The 25,848-nt window shown below is 34.9% G+C and overlaps 3 protein-coding genes and 1 pseudogene across 3 annotated transcripts; 3 read left to right on the top strand and 1 right to left on the bottom strand.

Moving 5' to 3' along the window:
* The first annotated feature begins 683 nt into the window (after nt 1–683).
* Nucleotides 684–3,646, top strand: LOC114731259 (receptor-like protein kinase THESEUS 1). Its single transcript, XM_028918399.1, has one exon. The coding sequence runs from the start codon at nt 735–737 to the stop codon at nt 3,267–3,269; it is 2,535 nt and encodes an 844-aa protein (XP_028774232.1). The 5' UTR covers nt 684–734; the 3' UTR covers nt 3,270–3,646.
* Nucleotides 3,647–4,459: 813 nt separating this feature from the next.
* Nucleotides 4,460–6,214, bottom strand: LOC114731264 (uncharacterized). Its single transcript, XM_028918405.1, has 2 exons — nt 5,965–6,214; nt 4,460–5,343 (listed from the first exon to the last, which is right to left on the bottom strand). The coding sequence occupies exons 1-2, from the start codon at nt 6,194–6,196 to the stop codon at nt 4,556–4,558; spliced, it is 1,020 nt and encodes a 339-aa protein (XP_028774238.1). The 5' UTR covers nt 6,197–6,214; the 3' UTR covers nt 4,460–4,555.
* A 9,403-nt stretch (nt 6,215–15,617) lies between these two features.
* LOC114731261 (receptor-like protein kinase THESEUS 1) lies at nt 15,618–17,129 on the top strand. The gene is made up of 2 exons (XM_028918401.1): nt 15,618–15,683; nt 15,738–17,129. The coding sequence occupies exons 1-2, from the start codon at nt 15,660–15,662 to the stop codon at nt 17,124–17,126; spliced, it is 1,413 nt and encodes a 470-aa protein (XP_028774234.1). The 5' UTR covers nt 15,618–15,659; the 3' UTR covers nt 17,127–17,129.
* A 6,131-nt stretch (nt 17,130–23,260) lies between these two features.
* LOC114731262 (receptor-like protein kinase THESEUS 1) lies at nt 23,261–25,525 on the top strand (annotated as a pseudogene).
* The last annotated feature ends 323 nt before the right edge of the window (nt 25,526–25,848 follow it).

Raw genomic sequence — 25,848 nt, forward strand, 5'->3', positions numbered from 1 at the left:
TAATATTCTTTTTCAAAGATTCTCATAGTTTTTTTTTGAAATCACAGCGCAATAACTTGAGGGCACAGCTGGATTTTCAGATTCGGATTTTATTTCTCCCTTATAATGGAGGAGGTATAGCAGCCCGCAAGTGAGATTTCGAAGTTTCGTATGCTTTTTCTTCACTTGTGGGGTCCTCTGTTTTTCTTACTCTGTTATTGACAGCCTAATCAACAGCCTGGAAACCTGTGCTTGTACCCACACTAAAAGGCTTCAACTTCATAATGGTCTTCCACTCACCAATTGGGTTCATGTAAATCTTACTTCTAGCTTCAACTCTTTCTCGTCTCTATCATATCTCTTCACCTGGCACCACATTATGCGCATTTTGCTCCTTCCATGAGGTAAGAACTCCTATATAGTTTCAGTCTATTTACGTCAGAAAACTCTAGCAAATAGGATCTGAACTTATCGCGGAGAAGAGCTTGTGTTTTTGAATGGTCTTGTGACGTTTTAAGTTCTGTCTACTACTTGTAAAAGTAATGTCTTCTTCTGGGCATTGAGCTGATCAGATCCGGTACTACTGCAGGTTTTGTGTATGTTGCCCACAAACTGCTTGACAATAGGATTTGCAGCGTTTTGCTCATTTTTGACGTAATTCTGAGGTGTCTGTGAATTTCCCGGCTGATTCGTTTTTTCTGTGAATCGGGTATTCGGCAACCCGTTTATGGATTAGTGAAGACCCGGAAGTTAAGATGGTGAAGGTGAACATAGTGAAGTGGGTTTCTTTTGTTCTGGTAGTGTTTTTGTTCTTGGTGGATGAGTCATTTGCCTCATACACCCCTCCTGATAATTATCTGATTGCTTGTGGTTCTTCTGAAAATATCACTTTCCAAGGTCGTACTTTTGTCCCTGATTCACAGCACTCTTCATTAGCATTGGAATCTGGGAATTCTGTTGCTGCTGCTAGTTCTAGTTCTCGTGCCCCATTCCCATTATACCAGTCAGCTCGGATTTTCACGGAGAAAGCTTCTTATAGCTTTGAAATTCAGCAACAAGGCCGTCACTGGGTCCGTCTGTACTTCTTCCCTGTTAAAAACCCTAGCCATGACTTGAATTCTGCCTCGTTAACTGTGGTCACTGGTGAATTTGTTCTCTTGAACAACTTCACCTTTAAGAACTACAATGGTTCTTATATGTTCAAGGAGTACGCAATCAATGTTACATCTGATAGCTTGACTCTTACCTTCCTTCCGTCAAATGGTTCGGTGGTTTTTGTCAATGGTATTGAAGTTGTATCAATGCCAAATGACTTGTTTGTTGATCAGGCATTGGCTTTAAGCCCATCAACCCCATTCAGTGGCCTTTCCGAGCTTGCTTTTGAAACTGTTTACCGGTTGAATATGGGAGGTCCTCTGCTTAATGCTCAAAATGATACCCTTGGAAGGACTTGGGAGAACGATCTGAAATACCTTCATGTGAATAGTTCTGTCCTTAATGTTTCAGTTAACCCTTCGACCATCAAGTATCCAGCTGGTGTTTCATCCGAGACTGCACCAAATTGGGTTTATGCCACTGCAGAAACGATGGGTGATGCAAATGTGGCTCAAAATACTTTCAACATTACTTGGGTCTTCCCTGTGGATCCAAACTTCTCTTATTTCATTCGGGCACACTTCTGTGATATTATGAGCATATCTCTCAATAGTTTAGTGTTTGATATGTTCATAAATTCTGATATAGCTCTTGGAGGTTTTGACCTCTCATCCATAACTGGTAACTTGGCTGTGCCTTACTACAAGGACTTCGTTTCCAATGCCTCCACAGAATCGAACACTTTGAGTGTAAGTGTTGGTCCAGATTCAATGGCAGACATGACAAACGCCACCATGAATGGGCTGGAGATAATGAAAATTAGCAATGCATTGAAGAGCTTGGACGGGCTATCTTCAGTGGATGGTCTTCTTCCTAGATCATCTTCGAAGGCGAACAAGATAGGAATAATAGTTGGTGCTGCTGTTGGAGCAGTAGCTGCTATAGCATTCGTCGGTTTGTGTTACTACTGCTGCTTTGTGAGACGCCGGTCAAAGTCCACTCAACAAGGTAATTCATGGCTGCCTTTGCCCCTATATGGAAACTCTCAGACCATGACAAAATCAACAATGTCACAGAAGAGTGGGACAGCAAGTTACATTTCTTTAGCCTCGACGAATATTGGGCGTTTCTTCAGTTTCCAAGAGATCCTAGATGCAACCAACAAATTTGATGAGAAGCTGCTTCTTGGAGTTGGTGGTTTTGGGAGGGTTTATAAAGGAACACTCGAAGATGGCACCAATGTAGCTGTCAAAAGAGGCAATCCCAGATCTGAACAAGGCATTGCTGAATTCAGAACTGAAATCGACATGTTGTCCAAGCTTCGCCATCGTCATCTTGTGTCTCTCATAGGCTATTGTGATGAGAGGTCAGAAATGATTCTTGTCTATGAATATATGGCTAATGGACCTCTTAGAAGCCATTTGTATGGAGCAGACCAGCCACCACTATCATGGAAGCAGCGGCTTGAAATTTGCATTGGAGCAGCTAGGGGCCTCCATTATCTTCACACTGGTGCAGCTCAAAGCATAATTCACAGAGACGTGAAGACAACAAACATCCTCTTGGATGACAATTTTGTTGCCAAAGTTGCTGACTTCGGCCTCTCAAAAACTGGCCCTGCTCTGGATCAGACCCATGTAAGCACTGCAGTGAAAGGCAGTTTCGGTTATCTTGACCCTGAGTACTTCAGAAGGCAACAACTCACAGAGAAATCAGATGTGTATTCATTTGGAGTAGTTCTAATGGAAGTATTATGCACAAGGCCAGCTTTGAATCCTGTCCTTCCAAGGGAGCAAGTTAACATAGCTGAGTGGGCGATGACCTGGCAGAAAAAGGGCATGCTTGATCAAATCATGGATCAAAATCTGGTGGGGAAGGTGAGTCCTGCTTCTCTTAAGAAGTTCGGCGAGACGGCCGAGAAATGCTTGGCCGAGCATGGTGTGGACAGGCCATCTATGGGAGATGTATTGTGGAATCTTGAATATGCTCTGCAGCTTCAAGAGACCTCTTCAGCACTCACAGAACCTGAAGATAATAGCACAAATCACATTACTGGAATTCAGCTGACTACGCTTGAGCCTTTTGATAACAGTGCAAGTATGATTGATATGGGTAACTCTGGCACAGATGATGATGCAGAAGATGCTGCCACAAGTGCAGTGTTCTCACAATTGGTAAATCCTCGAGGAAGATAAAATCTTCCTGTGTGTGTTCAGGGTCAATTCGAGCCTTGGGCCATCAAGTACAGTGGCCTTTTTGGCCTCGGAACAAGTTGAGAAAGTTCCTGATTGATGAATGGAGGTTTACCATCATTTCTCTATATTTTTTTAGTCCCTTTTTTTTTTCTTGCCCATAAACAATTCTTGTAACATAGTAAACTGCCGGGTGCAAATGAACCTGTCAGCAATTGCCTGCAAGGTACCATCAAGATTCTGTTGTTCTTTATATATATATCAAAGGAGTCAAACTTCCCTACTTCCCTTGTTTCACACATTGCAATATATGGACCTTGTAAGTTCTTTCGTTATGAAATCAATATAGAAAGTAAGGGTCTTCTTCCTAGTTCTGACTACTGATATTTAACTGAGTTGAATTCCTTTCTATTGCATTTTTCCTATCATACTTGATTATCTTTTCAACAACAACTACGGTTGCAGATTTCCTATTTATATGACCTGTGAAGGCAAGAAACTCGTCATATGAAAGAGAAACATCGTGAAAGGAAATAAACCATATCTATATTCATATAATCCATTTTCTTTTTCTGCATTGAAACAGATGAGTTCAAACCTTCTTCATATCTTGGATAGGTCTGATGTAACCCTGAAAAACTCTTTCTCTGCCTACACAAGTCCCCTCACCCAAGACGCAGAAGGGAGCGGGGCTTACGCAGCACAGCCTGTGGCAGGCCAAGTACGAGATGTGTTGGGGGTTTAAATTTTTATTTCTAGTATTTATCATCAATAATTTTTTATGTAATTTTATAATAGCAGAGAAAGGTCACTTGGAAATAAATTATGTGTAATAATATAAAAATAAAAAATAAAAAAGATATTAAATTTAAAATATATGGCCAACGTTTTTGAGAAGAAATTCAACAAAAAATCATAAAGATTATATTAAAAAAAATTTAAGTTATTAATAGTCATGAAGAGTAAGTATGATAACGATGAAAGCTTCAATACATTTATGCTGTCTTGTATATAGATAATTTAAAACGAAAATTGAGATAAATACATCGAAATTTATAGCAAAAATACAACATAAATTTGATCTTTTTCTTTTCTTTGTTGAAAAAATTGATCTTTTATAGGAAATGAAATTTCTCCATCATTTTATCAATAATTAATAATGAGGTAAACGAAAGGTTACACATAATTTTTATTCAAACCACGAAACTTAACGTAGATAAATATTTTCTTAATAAATATTCAAACATATAATTATTCCAGAATCACCAATGGTGATTTCCAGATTTTGTTTATCTTCTGCAGACTATACCATTCCCACTGTTGGCAACACCTCTGCAGTCTAACGTCTCATGTTCCGTCACTGGCTCTATCTTCTCTGGAAAAGCTTGAGCAGGGGAGAACAAACACACCCCACAATCCGCAGAAAGAAGTGAAGTTGTTCTGTACTTGTCTTCCCCTCCGACCACCGGCATTGCCACGCCCGGCTTCGCCGGATTCTCGAAATCCGGCTGGTAAGTCCTTCCAAGAACTCCTTCAACTTTAGGTGACAAGCCATGGAACTTAAATTGCACCTCCAGGTGAGCAAAGCAATCATCTTCAGGTATCTGATAGTTATGGATTCTACTGTCTTCCTTGGTCACAGGAACAACATTGACGGAAATCTCTGCAACTTCAGTAGTAAGCAAGATACTGTTCTTGCTTGAAGTTCTCTCCACCCTAATTTTTTTCTCTGGGGATTCCCAAACAGAGAAATGACCTTCTGGGATCATGAGTTCTTGTCCATTGTAAGAGAGCTTCAAGTGGTCAACTTCATCAGCCCATGTTGCTGCTGGGGTGGCTTCAATGGAGAATTTCTGAGAGTCAAAGAGGATTCCCAGTGCTTGAATCCAAGTGTAGTCCCTAGACCGGCCGGCCGGCCGGAGACCGATGAAACGGGCATTGATTTGCAGGTTGGTGTCTGATACCAAGGAGAAATGCTCGTTCTTCCTTCCATGGAAATAAAACACAATCCCATCTGCGCCAACAAAACGAGGGTCCAAGCATGCAGATCCACGCCCATTGCAGTTTGGTTTGCGTCCTGTTTCAAAATTTTCATGAGGAAAAGTAGTTCATAATCAAATAATAAAAGAATGAAGGGCCAAAGGCAGGATTTAATTAGAGTCCAAGATTTAAAAAAAAAAAACACACATATATACTATAGAATTTACATAAAACTGGCTAAAAACGTGTAACACTTTCACAACAATATGAAAAGATTGAAAATTTGAGGCCATAACTCCACTAATCCCCCGCCCTTCTACAAAATGGTCTTCATTGTGAGTTCAATTGAAAAACACAGAGGAAAAATTACTGAAAAATTTCCTATCGCAAAATTTATTATTCTAAATATCTAAAAACCTGATTTTTGAGTGGGTGTAACTCTTCTTCAATCTTTAGTTGTATGCAATATATCTTCAACTATATGCAAATGTCTTTTGTTTTGCACATAGTTAAAGATAGGTTGCACACAACTGAAGAAGAGTTGCACTCATTAAAAATACATTATATCTATGTCCCAAACAAATTTTACAATGAGGGAATTTTCAGCAATTTTCCCAAACACATATAACATAAAGTTTGCATAAATATTGAGGATCAGAAGCATACAATAGAACACTAAGAGAAAAATTGAAAATTTGTGGGGTTGCCAGCCTCTTACTTTTGCATTGAGCCTTGCAGATTGGAGAATCACAATCAACATAGCAGATTTTGGCCTTTGGATCAGAGGGCGAGGAAGAAGGGCACTGAGCTGGGCATTGAATCCTCTTCAAGAAGCATGGGCTCCTTCTGTTGGTGCATGTCTTGGTTTCTGCGTTAATCTGCATCACACAGAATGCAGCCAACAGCATCAGCGCCACACATATTGAATCTCTTCTGCTCAACATATCCATTGCCTTCTATTTCCTCTCTCTCTCTCTCTCTCAGATGCGTGGAAAATTAAAGGTGGCTGCCACTTATATATATACACTTAGAAATCAGCAAGATGTCATTTTTCTATTCAATTTCATGTGAGTGGGAGGGATGGATCTTGAATGCTTAATGGATTCTTAACTTGGTCAATACTATTACAAAAAAGCCAAAATTATAGTTGACTTTTGGTGCCTTTGAGAGATGGTAAACGCCTTCATATGATAATATGGAAGCAAATTAAAATGCATGGAATGATTCATTGGGATTATTGAAAGTGAAGAAATAGATTGTGAAATCGATAATCCCAGATGCATTGTTTGGGGGCAATATTGCTTCCATAAAGAAGTAATGTAGTTTTATTTTTAAGTTTTGATAATTCTTTTTTTTCCAAAAAGAAATTCTGTGGGTTTTCAGAATAATCTGAAGGGTGATTTTTGGAAAATGATATCAGCTTCTCCAAAGACGATGCGGTTATTTTTGCAATATTTTAGACGTCTGATGGAAACAAATTTCAAATTGTTATTAACTACTGGATTCTTCAATATGATTTTATTCCTAGAAATAAGACTAAAACATCCAATTATAAAATATTGTACAGCAAAAATAATAGTAACCTAAGCACATTTATTATATTAAAATTTTGATAACAAGGTCTTTGATATAATAATTACAAGAAAAATCACTCTCTGTCCCTTATAACAATTCAGAATATAAAAAGTCTCTTCAAATCACAAAAATATTCTGAAATTCGATGTCCTTTAATGATAAATAAGTTCTGCGTATATTTATCAAAATGTATTTAACTTTGAAAAAATGATCCTTCGTTCCATAAAGAGCAGCCAACTTCAGAGTACGTTAATGTTTTTCTTTTTTCTTTTGGAATGAAAAGCTGATTTACTAATTCAGCAAAACACCCCAGTACAAGGGGAACCAAGGGCTAAAAGTCCTCATTTCCTTCACCACCGTCCAACTCATAGCTAAGAGTGGGAGGGTGGTCAAGGATACAAAAATTACCATCCATCCTATGAGACATTTTTGCTAAAGCATCGTGTGTTAATGTTTCAATAGATTTATTTTTTATAGTAGTATTAGATATTGTTGTGTGGCATCTAAGAGTAATTTTCTCATAATCATATTCTATCATCTTTTGCAATCTTAAGTTACGTTGAGGAAGCGATGAAAATTAGAGATAGGAATTGAAATTGAGATTGAGAAAATCTATTTAAAAAGTGTTTAGTATAAGAGATTACTTGTTATATGAGATTAACCAAAATCATGTATGTGGGATTATCCCACCTATATGGGTTTGGCTAATCCCATGTAACAAGTAATTACTCATGTTAAATACTATTTTGATAATTATTTTTAATTGTAATTCCAATCATTATTTCTCATTTTCAATATTTCCTAGCAAATGGGACATTAGTTTATATAACTTATATCCCTCAAAGGGTGAAGCATGCCATGCGGCCATTCTTTTGCCCAGCATGTGCCATTGAAGTCCTTAATAGTGCAATTTTTTTTGGTAGGGCTAAAAGGTATCCTTTTCTTTGGCAGAAAATAATATCTTTAAATATTTCTCTGGTTCATCATATAGGTTTAATTTAACCACCGCACAAAAAAAAGTTAGGATGTTATAAAAATTCGTTGTACTTTCCGAATTTACTCTTATCAAAAGCCAACATTATATTAATAATAATAAATTAATTACTTATAATATTTAATTATACACAGAAATTGAATAAAAAATTAAATATTCTAAATATTATTAAGTTGAACTTATATTTTACATTATTAAAAGTAAGAAAAAGTAACATATATATTATGAACAGGAAGAGCACATCATACCTGAGAGGCTGAGACCATAGGATGTCTGATTTCATCATATCTATTAATTGTCATGTCTAGAAATTCCTATTTAGTGGGCCAAAAAAATGGAAATTTATATTTTAAAAAAATCATAGCATTTACTGAGTTGGGAGATTTGAAAAAAAAAAAGTTAAAGGCTCCTTACATGGGAGTTTTGCTACTTTCTTTTGTTACTCTTTTTAATGAACCACTTCCTTTTATAATTGTGATATCATTTTGTGTCTTATTTGTTATTTAAAAATTGCATGACAACATTAATTACTATTTTTCCGGTTGCACCTTATTTTTACTCATCTTAGAAATTCTGTTTTCTTTTTTAATTTTAATATATGTATAATTTCAACGTAACAAAATAAGAAAGAATTTAAATCCGTTAAATTTCTTAATCTTGCTTGTGGAAGATCTCTTCTTCTGCTTGATCCAATCACTTTTGAAAGTTAATCCAACATTAATTATTAAAATTAAGGGTATATAGGCAAAAGAAACTTGGCACATTAATTGTATTTCTTCTGCTGGCAAAAAAAAAATTGTATTTCTCATTTTGACCCTTTCTCTTTGCCAGCGCTCAGTTTGAACCATTTAAAACTTAAATGACAGGTAATAAGAAAAAAAAATGAAAAGTATCACGGACGAAATTTGAATATTGCATTTTGAGCATCATGGGCGGAGCCTGAGCCAGCCTGCGACCGAGGCTCGTTTGGACTTTGGATTAATATCTGTAAACATAACTTTTTTGGGTTAATATAATCTTTAGTTCTTCAAGTTTGTTATCATTTTGGTTTTAGTCTCTTAAGTTTTACATTATAAATTTTGATTCCTTAAAAGGAAAACTAGTTTTAAGTTTTTGTTTGATTATAGAGACCAATGTTTCAAATGAAAAAAACTTGAGGGACCAAAACTAAAATGATAGTAAATTTAAAGGATTAAAGTTTGTATTAACTTTTTTTTTTTATTGGTGTAGGTACAAGTATTCTCCTTTCGGAGGTATCCTTAGACACTAAATATAAGTATTTTTTCCAGCAATGATTTGAACTTTGATTCACTATATTGTGAGGGACTAACCCCTCATTCTAGACCCAACCTCCTGTTGGTTGTAAAGATAACTTTTATCTTAATTGACTTTTACAAATGAAAGCGAGATAAGAGTCAATTAATATAATTTGATTTATATTTAAATAGACTTTTATATAAATATAAATAGGGTGTTTGGAATAGCTTTTCACTTTTTAGAAATAATTTTATATAATTTAAAATAAGTATGTGAAAAGAGTTTTATTTGACTTGAATAAAGATATTTTTTTAAGTGATTATTGTTCGGTAGTTTGACAAAAATTTGTTTCAATGGTATGTTAAAATGTTAGTTTTAAAATGCTTAAATGTGAAGAAAAGCTAAATTGATGGAGTGAAGTTTAAAAAAATTTATTTCAATTTTAAAATGACTTGTAAATTTTAAGTAAAACAATTATTTTGCTTGAAGCGCTTATGCGTAACATTTTTGTTTTCAACTGACTTTTAAAACTCCAAAAATCAAATTTAAGATCCCAAACAAACCCTGGCTGTGGGGGGAAGGGGGCGGAGAAAGGCCAAAATTAGTTTAAATATTTTTCTTTTTGAGTATTTGTCACGTATAATTTTATCAAACCAAATTCTTATAAAATTAAAATTATGGAGACTAAAATCAACAATTGAAAAAAAAAGGACTAAAATCAAAATTTAATTAAACTATAAAAACTAATAATAATATTAGCCCAATTTTCATAAAAAGAAATAGGACAATGCTCGTCTTTGATACTCTTCCGATTCTAAATATAAAATTTATTTTGTAGTGTAAATTAGACTACAAAATAGGTTTTATATTTAACACCAGAGCAGTATTATCATTCTTTACTTAAATGTGAATTCTTCAATATGATATTATGGGCGCATCAGAAACATTATTATTACGGGTCCAACCGTGAAACGTGGAAATGAAGAAAGAACGCCAACTCGAACAAATTTTTATTAATTAAGAATTTGATTAGAAGCTATTTTAGCCAAATAATCATATTTTTACAATCTGAATTTATGTCTTTCAAAGGGTGAAGCATGTCATGCGGCCAGTCTTTTGCAAAGCATGCATGTGCTATTATTTTGAAGCCCTTTGCCCCTTTGACTATCTATCTATCTATTTATTTTTGCCTAATCAATATATTTTGATATCTCATACGTCAGATTAAAGTCTAGCATAACTGTCATCTATAGAAAATTATTCTAATATTTACTGCAACTACTTTATGGTAATGATTTGAAGAGAGAGATAAAAATGTGAGGGGGGAAAACGAGGAATTTTTAGCAAGCATCCAGTTTCATGCTAGGCTTCCATTATGAAATATCCAATGCAGGACGGCCATTTTTGTTTCCTTGATCAATTTCTACCTGATATTGGGCTGATCTTGACGAAGGAGGTAAATGTTTGCTTAGTAAAGTTATCCAATTTTTATTACAAAAAAAAAAATCTAACAGAGTTGCGCGAAAACAAAAGATAAGAAGAGTGTGGGCATCGGAAAACTTCCTAGGCAAAGAAGCCTGCGGAAGCAAATTATAATAATTAAGGACGGAGGTAGTAGGTTTTATATTAAAGAAGAAGGTGGCATTTCTTTTTTCTTTGACAAGAGTGTAATTCCCCGCCATCTAATGACAGGCAGTTGGCATAAGAGTTTAGTCTTATTAGAGCTCGTGCTTTTAAGTCCTTCTTGTTTAATTTGGAATTTTTTTAAAAAAATAATTAGGAATTTTTTTTGGTTGGTTAGATTATCCTTTCACCTGAACGGTGAGATATTAATCTCTCAAGATATTATCAGGTACCATAGCGGAAATTCCTCCTAACAATGTTTTTTTTTCATATACACTGCTTTAAGGATCGAACTCAAAATATGATATTTAAGGTATCCAAATCCCTTTCATTTCGATCAACACTTGTTGGTAATAATTAGGATTTTTTTTGCTAAAGTATAGATATTTTCATATTAAAAATAATCTTATTCGAAATATTGTCAGATATTAAATGTGATCATCTTTCATAATTAGGAAATTTTATTCAAAGAGAAGTGGAAAAATAAAAAAAGGGTACCCTGCAAAGTTTGGGCTCGCTTATAATGGATTTTTAACATGAAAGCGTAAATGAGGGCCCAATCCATAATCCACGGAAGCATTAAAAAAACAGATATAAAACACGCAATAGCACGGCAGCAAAAGGGTGAGACATATGACCAAGTTGACATGTGTTCGATCTTTGGGGAGTATCACTTTGTTGTGGTTCCAGTCGTGGCGCTTGAGGAGGCATCCTAGCTCTTGGGTGTCTAGGTAAACGCCTGAGGGTAATTGACGGCTCGCCCTGTCCAGTATTGGTATGACCTAGGAGGAAGGGAGATTTCGCCCTGCCTTTGGATCGTGGGTGAGCCTAACCCCTTTCCAAAAATTTTGTAACCAAAAAACCAAAAAAAAAATAGCATGGTGGCAGAAAATGAGCGAAAATTTAAAGGTTTGTTTGGATCAACATTGTAAAAGTGCTTATAACTATTTTTACACAAAGTAAAACAAAATTTTTCTCATATACTTATCGCATATTCCGTAAATCATGTTTGAAAAGTTACTTATAAGTCATTCTAAACAAATCTTAAGGGGGTGTTTGGCAATTCTCAAAAATTTCTGTAAAACAAGGCAAACTCTTCCACATATTTACTTCGTAAACTGTAAAAACACTTTTAAAATCATGGTTTAGTTTCTATTCAAACACCCCCTAAGACTTCTTTTGGAAAGCCCAGCAAAAATAAAAAAATTGTTTATTTCAATCACCATACGAATTGAGTCGAACTTTATATTTTATGGAAGGCTAAAGTGTATATTTGATCATTTAATTTTATGTAAGGTTTCAGTTTAGTCCCTTAACTTTAAAAAGTATATTTTTAGTCCTTTAATTCTAAAATTATTAGTCTTAAATGATAATTTTTTGTAACAATCATGGCTATTTTGAATATTAAACTTAATGTATTAGCATTTAGTATTGTTTTATCAACATTTGAAAGTTTAATATCATCATTTTTTGTTAACAGTTTTAGAATCAGAGACTAAAAGTTTATTTTTTCTAAAATTTTATTTTTTAAAGTTAAGGAATTAAAATAAAATATGTAAAATTAAAGGACTAAAAGTATACTTTAATTTTTACGAAAAGAAGCACTCAACTTATGGATCTTCCGATTGAGGGATTTTCAATTTTTTTTCCTTTTTGTCTTTTGCCAAAATATGAGTATATTTCATCACTATTATGGAGTGTCATGGTTACTACTTGTTTATTAGGATAAATTAATCTCTGGATCCTTATAATTTTATCTGATTTTTAATTAGGTTCTTATAAAATTTTTTCTTTTTATCAGATTTTTTTACTTTCACATGTTTTTAATTAGGTCTCTCTATTTTTTTTTATTTTTATCTGGTCCTTATAGTTTCACTTATTTTTTAATTAGGTCCTTTGTAGTTTTAAAAAAATGTTTATTAACTTTATTCTGTAAAATTAATTTTATTTTTAAATTATAATTATATAATTGGACAAAATAATAAATATAATCATTAAGTAATTAATAATTAATTATACTTAACTATAAATTATTTATAATTATATTCTAATTTTAGAAAATTTTATTATTATAATTTGAGTTTTATAATTATGAACATTAGAATTGAAAAATAAATAATAGATATTTAACTAAAAATTTTAAAAAATATTAACATAAGATTATTATAATAATTTATTATTTATTGAATATTCTTATTTATAGAATAAAGAATAAAAACTACAAGGACCTAATTAAAAATAAGATAAAACAATATAGACCTAATAAAAAGAAAAAAAATTATAAAGACCTAATAAAAAGAAAAAAATTATAGGGACTTGATTAAAAACTAATTAAAACTATAAGGACCTGTATATTAATTATCCTTCAAAGAATCTCTCACACTTTTGGAAACTCATTTGTATCTGTTTACGCAATCCAATTAAGCTATGTCTACAATTCTATTCTTCTGTTGTTATTTACCGGGGTAATTTTAACATATTTTATATAGATTAAAAAAAAATTTAAACTGCGTTAACTCTTTTTTAAAATATAATAACTTTTTGACCTTACTCTTATTTAATATATACCGATATGGTCATTTTTAATTGTCAGTTATAATAGTTTCTCACATACTAAAAAGATTATTAAATACATAAAATCTTTCATTTTTATCCTTATTAAATAGCTAATATATTATTTTTCTGATCCATTCCCTTTCTCTTCACCTTTATTTTTGTCTTCCTTAATTAATAGGGGCAAAATTGAAAATGAAATATTAAAAAAGATATAAGTGGCAAATAAAAAGGATCAAAATCGTCTCCTATAAGTGACAATTAAAAAAGACTAAAGTTGTACACCTTTCCAAAAAAAAAAACTATTCATACTATAATAAATAAAAGACATAATAATATATTTATACTCTCCGCTTTATAAATAAGACCAGAAAAATACAGAAAATGATGTGTTTGCTAATGCAATTACCAAAACTTCAAGAAAAAGGTAAAAATAAAAAAGTTAAATGTATAATACTCTTTTTGTTCTAAATGTAAGACCCATTTTGTTATGTAATTTACACTACAAATGAGTTTTATATGTTAGGGCTAGAGGAGTAATAAAGAGAGATACAACTTGCTGGCCCTAATGTTAATTAACTTGTAAACAGTGAATGATATGAAAAAAATTACACCATTTACGACATCAGTAAAATAACTTATTATGCTATGTGCTTTTTAAAGTTAAAATTCTTCCCATTATTCTCCTTTTAATTTAATTTTTTATTTTGACCTTGAAGTCTTCATGGTGAATATGATAAGGTGTTTGCCATGATTTTTCTTGTTTTTATTTGTATTTATTTGCGTTTTATGTGGTTCCATTTTTTTAAGAAGAGAAAAAAAAAATTACCAAGTTGAATTTAAAAGGACCAATTTTGGTGTTCATTGAAAAGATGAGTACCATGATGCTTGTTGTTGTAATAAAATCTACACTATTTAAAGACAATTTTAGTGATCTAGATCTAAAATTTTCAAATTATATGTACCTATTAAAGGAAATCATTTTTTAGAAAAAATTTAAAAATTGGCCATCCATGTTAAATTTGTAGATTGAAATTTCATACGCATTGTGATGTTCAGATTCCGAATTAAAATATTACATCGGGGCCTCATCAAAAGTAAATCTTTCGATGAGATTTTCCTTTTTCATCATCAAGATTCGAACTTTCCACGTTATTAAAGGGCCAAAAAATCGACTTTGCTTTGTATCATCTAGTGTTTGTTAGAATTTATTTTATCATTTCTTTGAGTTGAGCCCTTGATCTGTATGCACATGGCACCGCAGCCTTGTCACCTAAAGATTATGTGGCAAAAAATTGGTGCATTTTAGAAGAACATTCACCTTAACAAAGAAGATTTTGTGCGTGACTAGTTCTCATCAGGAGTCCAAAGGTAAAAAGCATTCGTTCAAACGACCCACAGGAGTTGACCCAGGTCAATCCATATGAAAAAAAAAAAAAAAGAGGGCTCGTTCAAGATGCAAGTGGATCACAAATGACAAGTCTTCTGCTTCTTTGGCCATAAATGAGAAATCTATTGAAAGAACAAACACGTCATATGAAAGGGTACGTAATTTCTTCTGATTTTCTCAAGTAAAACGTACAGCAGATATGGGCGTTCCTGACTTTTCATGTGGACGTCATTTGCTTTGGCTTCTCTTCTTCTTCTGACCATGGAATCATGCTCCTCACTCACACCTGTTGACAACTACTTACTCGCTTGTGGTTCTTCTGTTGATATACGCTTCGAGGGTCGAACTTTTCTCCCTGAATCTGTCTATGATAAACGTACTTTACAATTGAAAAGCCAGAAATCTATTGCTGTTACCACTCAATCTCGTGCTCCATCTCCAATCTACCAGTCAGCCAGAATCTTTTGGGGTAGAGCTTCATATATATTCAGAATTGGACATCCAGCTCAGCACTGGATCCGCCTCTACTTCTACCCTTTCCCCAACTCTCACCAGAACTTGCCTTCTTCCTCAGTAACAGTAGTCGCTGATGGGGTTGTGCTTCTCAAAGATTTCAACTTCATGAGTATGGTGGCTCTCACTTGTTCAAGGAATATGTAATCAATATCACATCCCCACAATGACCCTCACATTCATCCCTTCTGCCAACTCATCTGTGTTTGTTAATGCAATAGAAGTTGTCTCCACACCGGGTGATCAAGGCATTTATGCAATCAACAACACATCAGTTCATCTGTTGCATCTTTCAAAATTTGTCCTGGAAACTGCTTACAGGTTAGATATGGGCTATGAATCCCTCACCACTCGGAATGACGAGCTTGGTCGGAACTGGGAGGGTGATGAGAAATACTTGGCCTCCAATAGTAGGGCGCTGAATATTTCAATTGATACTAAAGAAAGCAATTTTCGATACCTTACGTCTGTCATAGCACCAGATTGGGTCTATGCTACAGCCAAAGCCATGGCAGATGCAGGAAGCCCCGACTTACGTTGGATCTTCTCTGTAAATCCAAATGACAACTATTTTGTTCGGGTACACTTCTGGGATATCATAAGCAGCCCGGAAGAGATGGGAATGTTCAACCTGTTTATCGATGGTGTAGCTTATGAAAGACTCCGTCTTTACTCTCCAGATCCTAGAATTTCTGGGCAGGAGCGACATTACATGGATTTTGTTGTGTCTACAAGAGGAAACAATTTGACAGTAACTGTTGCTCCTGATAGAACGACAAATAGTACAAATGCTACCATGAACGGGCTGGAGATAATGAAGATCATTGATGAAGTTAGAGCCTTGGATGGAAGGGCTTGCGTGGAATTAATAGTTGGATCTATCTTGGGTGCTGCAGCCTTCCTAGTTCTCATTGTAGTAACTTTATGTTACTTGAAAACTCACAGGTCAAGGGCAGGCTCCAGAGGCACAACCAGATCATGTAGGCTTTTCACTTTGCAAGAAATCAGTGAAGCAACTAACAACTTTGAGGAGGGTCTGCTTCTTGGAGAGGGTGGTTTTGGCAAAGTCTACAAAGGAATGATGAATAACGGGAAAGAAGTAGCCATCAAAGTGGCTAATCCCCAATCAGGACAGGGTCTTCGTGAATTTGAGAATGAGATTGAATTGCTATCCAAGCTCTCTCATCAGAATCTTGTCTCTTTGATAGGATACTGTAATGAAGACTCTCAAATGATTCTAGTCTACGAATTCTTGGCGAATGGATCTTTGAGTGGTCATCTCCATGGGACAAACTTTCTTCCTTTATCATGGAAGCGAAGACTGGAAATATGTGTTGGGACTGCGAAGGCTCTTCATTACCTACACACAGGGGCTCCTCGAAGTGTAATCCATCGCGATGTTAAGACAGCAAATATTCTCTTGAATGACAATTTTGACCCAAAAATTGCTGATTTTGGAATCTCAAGAAAAGGTCCTCCTCTGGATAAGAGTCATGTAACAACCTTGGTAAAGGGCAGCTTTGGTTATATTGATCCTGAGTATTTCAGAACAAAATATCTCACAGAGAAATCAGATGTTTTCTCATTTGGAATGGTTCTGATGGAAGTTATGTGTGGCAAGTCTGCTTTAGACGACACTCGTCCAACAGAGCATCTTAATCTGGCAAGATGGGCATTAAGCTGCCAAGAAAATGGCACCTTTCATGAGATTATAGACCCATATTTGATCGGTAAAGTGAACTTAGATTCTCTACACAAAGTACGTGAGTTGGCTTGGAAGTGCTTGGAGGAGAGTCGCATAAATAGACCATCAATGGGGTATGTACTGTGTGAGCTTGAAGATGCTCTTCACCTTGAGTTGGCTTTACCAATTCAGCAAATTTCTGCGGATTGTGCCATCAATATGGTTGCAGAGAATGGAATCAAGGATGAAGAGGAACAAGACTTCCCTGCAAATCTCGTTCTCTCAGTTTAATGACTTTAAACCCCTCTCTCTGGAGGGCATTTTGGAGAAACGCTTGAAGTTGGCTTGATATGTTCTTAACTTATTCAAAAAATTACTATGAAGTGCGAAAGAAAGAATATAATTAAAAGCTTATAGTTTTGATTATTTGGCTGGTTGTTTGTACTTGTCTGTATATTTGATTGAGACTCTCTTGTATCATGTTTTGATCATAGTGGATCCATTTTCTATTGATCTAGATGACCCATGATTTTTTCTGTTGTATTGAGGGGTTTTTTACATTTGGTATCTCTAGTGTTATTTATTTTCTATCATATATTTATTTTTCTTTCTCAAATATTTTTACAAGTGGTGAGAGAATATTTTGTACTTATAGATTATTCACCAACAAGATCCTCATATTGACAAAAATCACTACCTTGTAGGTTATGAGCTGACTTTTTACTAATTAGATCAATTCTTATTGATGAGTTATATGTTTTTCTTATCACTAGTGATAGATAATTGGTAATGAGTTCAGTCCTATTGGAAGCACTGCTTGTAATCTATTCTTCTTGTTTGGAAAAGGCCAGATCTGTAAAATACAGTGAGCCCAGAATCTCTTGGATGATAGAATACGGATGCTTGATTTTGGTCATGTTTGGATTTCTGTTTGGAGGAGTAAAAGCTTATGGAAAAGTGTGAAACTGAGGTTTGAGGCTTTTTGGGATTCAACTGGCTGTTTGGATGGATTAAGATGCCAACTAACTTTTGGGCCAAACTACCGGTGCGTTCCAATACTCAGACTTATAACTTTTGGAGCGTTTAGGAAGGTGCCTTCCTGCCTTTTCCAAGCTTCTCCCTCTCTCAGCCTCACCCACCTTCTCAATTTCATCCACCATAGCTGGGAACAGGGGAATCGCAATGACTCCAAAAAGGATTTTAGTAGAAAAAGAATTAAAATCTTAAACAAACACTAATAAATTCCCAAACTAGAGAACAAATAAGTTTTAATTTATATTCATATTTATCCATTATATATGTTTAATTATCTTGGTAACAAATATTTCTATTTTATAATTTCACAAATAAACTATTTTTATTTTATCATAATAATTTTAGGTATTTTTTTAAATATTATCAAATTAAAAACATAAAATATCAAACACTATTATTTAATAAAGTTTATATCCTTTCCAGCCATTTTCAACTAAACTAACTTTTTTATTAATCATTCAACAACTTTCAACTTTTTCAACTGACTTTTTATAAGCACTTATTTAAACATAAATCACATTACACTAACTGGCTTTTACTCTGACTTCAGTTACAAAAATCAGTCAGACTAGAAGTCAGTTTTACCCAGTATTAATCCAAACACACTCTTTATCTTCACCCAGAGCTACGTTTTATTTCCTATTATCAGAAAAGCAAAAGCCACATTTCTTTATTTTTGATATCGTGTGGGCTTTTGACCCAAAAAAAAAAAGATATCGTGTGGGCCATTGGTCTACGTGTCGTATATTAAAAGAAAGCAAGAGCTGCCTTTCTTTTATAACAAATTATCTGATAAAAGAGATTGACCAAAAGAATTTCTAGTGAGAATCCGAGGCCCCAGTTTTAAAATCTAATGAGATTTGTTCTGATATATTGATATTGAAATTATTAACCAATTTAGAGAATGACATGATTATGCTTGGATTGGAGTTTAAAAAAGTTGATTTGTAAAAGTGAGATTGGTAAAAAGTTGTTTGGATTATGATTGAGTAAAAATAAGTTTGACTGTAAAATTACCAAAATGGGTATGAGTTTTAAAAAATAATGAAATATGATTACAAAAATAATTTTACATAATACAATGAATTTAAAATAATTTAATATGAAGAAGTGAAATTTAACAAGTTAATTAAATTTTAAAAGTTTAGAAAAATCATAAAAAATATTTTAAATGTAAAATAAAACATGAAAAAAAAAGAATGGGAGGAAGTACATCAAGAATCTATTTTATGATGGCATATAGATTGAAGCAGTTTGAATGGGAATCACATGACTTTTGATTTTACCCAAAAAAAAAAAAATTTGGTGTGCGTGTGTGTTATGACTTTTGAGTACTAAAATTTAACTTTATTACTCTTTTGAAAAAAAAGGAAAAGAAAAAAGAAAAAATAACTTTCCTAATTCCCACTACCCTTTGTCGGACTCGGAACCTCTCCATTTCCTTACTGTCCATTCTCCCTCCACTTCCCTAATCTGGACCATTCATTAAATCCAATTGCTCATATTTTCACAGCACACTACAAACCCCCTCCCCTCTCTCCCACCGCCACTTCTATTTTACTTTAGCTTCTCCCCCTTCCATTTCATCTCACAACAGAGATCTTGTTAAATGAAATGGCTCATGTTTTTAAAACACAATTCAAAACTCCGCCTCCCCCTCATTCGATCTTCCCTTCTTTTCCAACTTGGCCTCGCCCCTGTTGCAGAATGAGATCTGAATGAGGTGAAGCTTAATTGAAAACGAATGCTGAAATCCAATGCAAATATGAAGATCCTAATTTTTTAATTTAATAAGACCTCCGTTGGCTGTTGCAGAATGAAATAGAAGAGGGCGAAGCTGAATTCAAATAGAAGAGATGGGGAGAGAGGAGAGGGAGTTTGTAGTGTGTTGTGAAAACATGACCCACTCGATTTGACGAACGCTCTAGATTTGGTAAGTGGAGGGGAAATGGACAGTAAGGAAATGGAGAGGTTCCGAGTCCACCCTTTGTCACGCATGAGGCTGCTGGTCCGCTGACGAATGGGACCCACATGTCCACACGTTATGCTCAGTCACTCCACGATATCTGACACATCACAAAGGTAAAGCCAGTAAGCTCTTCAAAATAAGCTTCTTTTTGGGGCTTCCATTTGAACGCATGCTGGGTGAGCTTATTCCAGACAAACTTAATGGCTTAAACCCTCCCAAACTAGACAATATTTTCAATCAGGCTTCTGCCCAAAGTAAGTAGCTTCTCACCCAATTTAAGCCTTCTTAAATGGATACTCAGCTTATTCAATTTAACTTTTATCTAATCTTACTTTTGAAAGTCATATTAAAAATAAGCTACTTTTTCTATTGCCAATCCAAACGAACCCTTAGGAAGATTCTAAGTTTTTGCTTTGACCATTTTTTCCCAAGGTTTTCTTAGCCTAAGAATTATGAACAAACACAAGCTATCAGGAATTGCTACACTTTATAAAATTTGGTATGGTAGAGTTAGTATCCATGACGCACCTGGCATGCACACTTGAAAACATACTGCTAGAGTTGTGTAACTCAAGTCTAGGACTCGGGCATCAACCAATCCTACTGTTATAACATATTGCAGAATATATATGGGGATAAACCAGCAGATTTGGGCATGCTGGAACTGTTCATGTGGATGCAATTTGCTTTGGGTTTTCTTCTAGGCATGGGTAATGAATCATCTTCCTTATCCATACCTGCTGAAAATCACTTGCTCGCTTGTGGCTCTTTTGTGAACATAACCTTTCAGGGGCATCAAGTTGCCAAGAAAAGGGCACGAGAGACACTTGAAGTTGGCTTGCTCATGTCATCCAGCGAAGATAGAGCCAGTACTTGGTACAAGCTTGGGCGTAGCTTTTTCTTTCTTTCTTTCTTTCTTTTGATTTTGTTTGTGTTTTTTGTTTAAGTTTCTTCCGTTTCTTTCTACAGGTCTTTTAAACCAATGATAGAAATATATAATTAAATGTTAGAGTTTTCAGTAAAAAAATTCTAATATATTCTTAACTTATTCGAAAAATTAGTATGAAGTGTCAAGGAAGTAATATAATTTTTGACTTTTGATTGTTTGGCTGGTTGTTTGCACTTGTTTGTGCAATTGATCAAGACTCTCTTGTACCATGTCTTGATCATAGTAGAACCATTTTCCATTGATCCAAATGACCTGTGGTTTTTATCCTTGTATTGAGGAGTTTTCTACGTTGATGTTTTTTGGGTCTCTAGTGCTATTTAATTTCTGCTATATATTTGTTTTGCTTTCTCAAAGATTCCAGTCGATCGCTCGGGTACAACTGGCCCCAGCCTCCTTGTACCCGAGCGATCTGGAAGCTTGACAGAGAAACAGTTAAATCAGATAGCTCGCACATAATGACAAGTAGTGAAAAGATGTTCCATATATAAAAGCTCGAGTTATTGAAGTAATGCTTTTGGAGAATGTTAGCTGCAGGGAGTGCATTTGATGGGAGAGAGATTGCCCAAAAGATCTCCTAGTAAGAATCCGAGGCCCCTGTTTTAAAATGTGATCCAAGACTTATTCTGAAAATTTTTAAACTGAATTATTAGCCAATTTAGAGAATGACACGATTTTTTTTAAAAAAAAAGTGTCATCTATTTTCCTGACGGTCATTTGTGGAGAGAAAAAAAACTAAACTCATAAATATTCCACGAACTTATTTAATTTAGCAATTCAATTATCAAACTTGCCACCGACTAAACTGAAGGTGTGATTTTTCATCATCCAGCGGGCAAAGTCATGATGCGTTCACTTCCAGCTATATTAACTTGGCGGCATAATTAATTCTGCAAACGTTCCTGAGACCCAAGTGAAAAAAAAAGTACAAATTGCGCTTTTTTTTTTTTTTTTTTATAAAAATAATAAGGCAATTTTATTTTAAAAAAAGTAAAAAAAGTATGGTATAAAATTTTAACTTGATGCATAAATTAGAGCCCAATCCATAATCCACTGAAGCATAAAACAGATCCAAAAAAAAGAACCCCAAAATGAACTAGAAATAGATCAAATGAAAAGACCCAAGAGGGAAAATTTAAAGCAACTTCCTGAGACCCAAGTTTGAAAAAAAAAAAGGGAGCACAAATTGGCTCTTTTTTTTTTTTTTTTAAATCCAGTTCTTCATTCAAAAAAAAAAAAAGAAGCAACTTCGCCACTAGCGCCACCTCTCCAACCCCATGCATGGGATAGGTCCTGGGATTTAAATTGTTTTTAATTGAGAGATAATTGATCTTTGAATTGTTTAAGTTTGATTAAGATAACTAAAATTTCAAATGTCAACACAAAACAAAACAAATATATCTTCCAGTTAAGCCTATCAAAATATATTGGTTCATTTCAAAGAACAAGTAAATTGATTTTTTTTTTTTGGGATAACAGGACTAGTAAATTTGATTTGAAGATGAATGTCTCCAGGAAAGTTTCATATTATGATATTCAGCCAAAAAAAATTCCATAGATTAAATATGACATTTTTCAATACTATTAACGCAGAGTAATAATTAGTATACATGACATCAAGTGCTTCAATTGTATAGTAACTTTTGGATTTTGATTTCAATTAATACTAGTGTAGGAGCATTACAACACGATTCCGGGGATAAAACAGAAGACATGGGCATTCTGGAGCCATTCAAATTCTCATTCACTTTGCCCAAAAATATGTCCCCTGCCTTGATAACATTAATCACTGGCAACTACCATTAAAGATTAGGTTTAACAGAATATGTTAGTCTTTCATAATGTAATGAATCAAAATTTAAAGTCCTATTAAGAGAAGTGTTTACATTTAGTACCTGATAATATGTCGAATAAAATTGTCTCTGATAAGAAAATACCTGTGTCCAAGAAAAAAAGTAATCATACTTCTCAATAGTTTCGCCATTATGGAGCAAGGTGGCCCGTACTTGTTCAAAGAGTTGCAATCAAAGTTACATCTTCAGCCTTGCCTCACACATTAGCTGTACAACTTTGTTTAACATTGACGTGTCAATTTTTTTTTTGGCAGTCAAAGATCACGCTGCGTAAGAGATCCTAATAGTTTGACATTTCAACTACGATCACTAATTAGGGAGATGAGGAAGATTCTAATTTTTGCTTTGACCATTTTTCCCCCAGGGTTTTCTCGGCCTAAGAATTATGAACAAACACAAGCTGTCAGGAATTACTTTCCTGGAAAATTCATGTCTTTATAATATCCATAAATACTACACTTTATAAACTTTGGTATGGTAGAGTTAGTATCCATAACACACCTGGCATGCACACTTGAAACCATATTGCTATAGTTGTGTAACTCGAGTCTGGGATTTGGACATCCACCAATCCTAGTGTCATAACATATTGCAGAATATATCTGGGGATAAACCAGCAGATATGGGCGTGCTGGAACTGTCCATGTGGATGCAATTTGCTTTGGCTTTTCTTCTAGGCATGGGTAATGAGTCATCTTCCTTATCCATACCTATTGATAATTTCTTGCTCGCTTGTGGTTCTTCTGTGAACATAACCTTTCAGGGTCGCACTTTTTCTCCTGAATCTGTCTATGAGAAGCACAGATTAGAATTGAAAACCCAGAAATCTGTTGTTGTAACCTCTGATTCTGGCTCACCGACTTCAGTCTACCAGTCAGCTAGAATCTTTTGGAGCAATGCTTCATATATATTCAGAATTGTGCGACCAGGCCAGCATTGGATTCGCCTTTACTTCTCCCCTTTGCCCAACTTTCATCAGAACATGTCCTCTGCCTCAATAACAGTCATCACTGATGGAATTGTCCTTCTCAGTGATTTCAGTTTCATCACCTATGGTGGTTCTTACCTTTTCAAGGAGTACGTAACCAATATTACATCTCCTAGTTTGTCTCTCACATTCATCCCTTCCAGAAATTCATTTGTCTTTGTTAATGCCATTGAAGTTGTCTCTGTACCTGAAGATATCTTTGTTAATGTAATCGATATTACATCAGTTTTTATGGAGAATTCTTCAGACCTGGTCCTTGAAACTGTTTACCGTTTGGATGTGGGCAATGAATCTCTCACCACCAGGAACGATGACCTTGGTCGAAACTGGGAAGGTGATGAAAAGTACATGGCCTCCAATAATAGAGCATTAAATGTTTCAGTTGACACTTCCTCTATAAATTTTGCTTCTCAGACTGAACCTACCATAGCACCAATGTGGGTTTATGCTACAGCCAAAGCCATGGCAGATGAAAGAAGTTTAGATTTAACTTGGGTCTTCTCTGTAAATCCAAACCATACCTATTTTGTTCGGGTGCATTTCTGTGATGTCATAAGCAACTCAAAGAGTCTTACAATTTTCAATCTGTTTATAAATGATGTTGTTTATGAAAGAGTAGACCTTTACTCCATATTTCTCAAGTTTTCAGTCCCATTTTACATGGATTTTGTTGTCTACACCAAAAAGCGTGATTTGACACTAAGTGTTGCTCCAGATAGGATGACGAATAGCAGGAATGCAACCATAAGTGGGCTGGAGATAATGGAGATCATCAATGAAGTTAGAATGCTGGATGGAGTGGCGCCCTCTGAGAGTATTCTTCCCAATTCATCCTCAAGAATTGTGAAAGTATCAATATATAACTGTGCCTGTCATTGGCGTTGCAGCTTTCCTAGTTCTCACTGCAATAAAATTATGTTACATAATAGCTCACAGGTCCAGGGCAAGCTCCAGAACTACTCCCTTATCATGCAGGCTGTTCACCTTACATGAAATCAGTGCAACAAACAGCTTTGACGAGTCTCTGCTTCTTGGAGAAGGTGGTTTTGGCAAGGTCTATGAAGGAACGATGGTTAATGGGATAAAAGTAGCCATCAAAGTAGCCAATCATGAATCAAGGCAGGGTCTTCATGAATTTCAGAATGAGATTAAATTGCTATCCAAGCTTTCTCATTCGAACCTTATCTCTCTAATTGGTTGTTGTAATGAAGACTCACGGATGATTCTTGTCTACGAGTTCTTAGCTAATGGATCTTTAAGCGGCTACCTCTATGGAGCTGGCTTTATTCCTCTTTCATGGAAGCAGCGGCTAGAAATATGCATTGGGACAGCAAAGGGTCTTCATTTCCTTCACACAAGAGTTCCTCGAAGCATAATCCATCGTGATGTTAAGACAACGAATATTCTGTTGGACAAGAATTTAGTTCCAAAAGTTGCTGATTTTGGAATCTCAAGAAAAGGTCCACCTCTTGATAAGAGTCATGTAACAACTTTGTAAAGGGCAGCTTTGGTTATATTGATCCTGAGTATTTCAGAACAAAATATCTCACTGAGAAATCAGATGTTTTCTCATTTGGGATGGTTCTGATGGAAGTTATCTGTGGTAAGCCTGCTTTGGACAATACTCGTCCAACAGAGCATCTTAATCTGGCAAGATGGGCATCAAGCTGCCAAGAAATGGGCACCTTTCATGAGATTATAGACCCATATTTGAACGGAAAAGTGAACTTAGATTCTCTAAACAAAGTATGTGAATTGGCTTGGAAGTGCTTGGAGGAGAGACGCATAAATAGACCACCAATAGGGTATGTACTGTGTGAGCTTGAAGATGCTCTCCACATTGAGTTGGCTTCACCAATTCAGCAAGTTTCTGTGGTTGTGCCATCGAAAATGGAATGAAGGATGAAAAGTGCATGACTTGGCTCGGAAGTGCTCAGGGAAGAGTCGCATAAGCAGACCACCAACGGGGTATGAACTGTGTGAGGTCGAAGACGCTATCCAACTTGAGTTGGCTTCACCAATCTGGCAAGTTTCTGCAGAGCATTGATATATATATATATATATATGTATATATATATATATGGATGCAGAAAATGGAACCAAGGATGGAAGACGTTTTCTCAGTCTAATGACTTCTTTGCTGCTAAACTACTGTAGGTTGTTTTTGTAACTGCATGATAATATAAATTATGGTGAGATAGCTATAATTAATAAGAGATGTT

Source organism: Neltuma alba, unplaced genomic scaffold (genome assembly GCF_004799145.2).
Source record: "Neltuma alba isolate B1F8T4 unplaced genomic scaffold, ASM479914v2 tig00012812_pilon, whole genome shotgun sequence".
In the NCBI taxonomy this organism is placed as follows: domain Eukaryota; kingdom Viridiplantae; phylum Streptophyta; class Magnoliopsida; order Fabales; family Fabaceae; genus Neltuma; species Neltuma alba.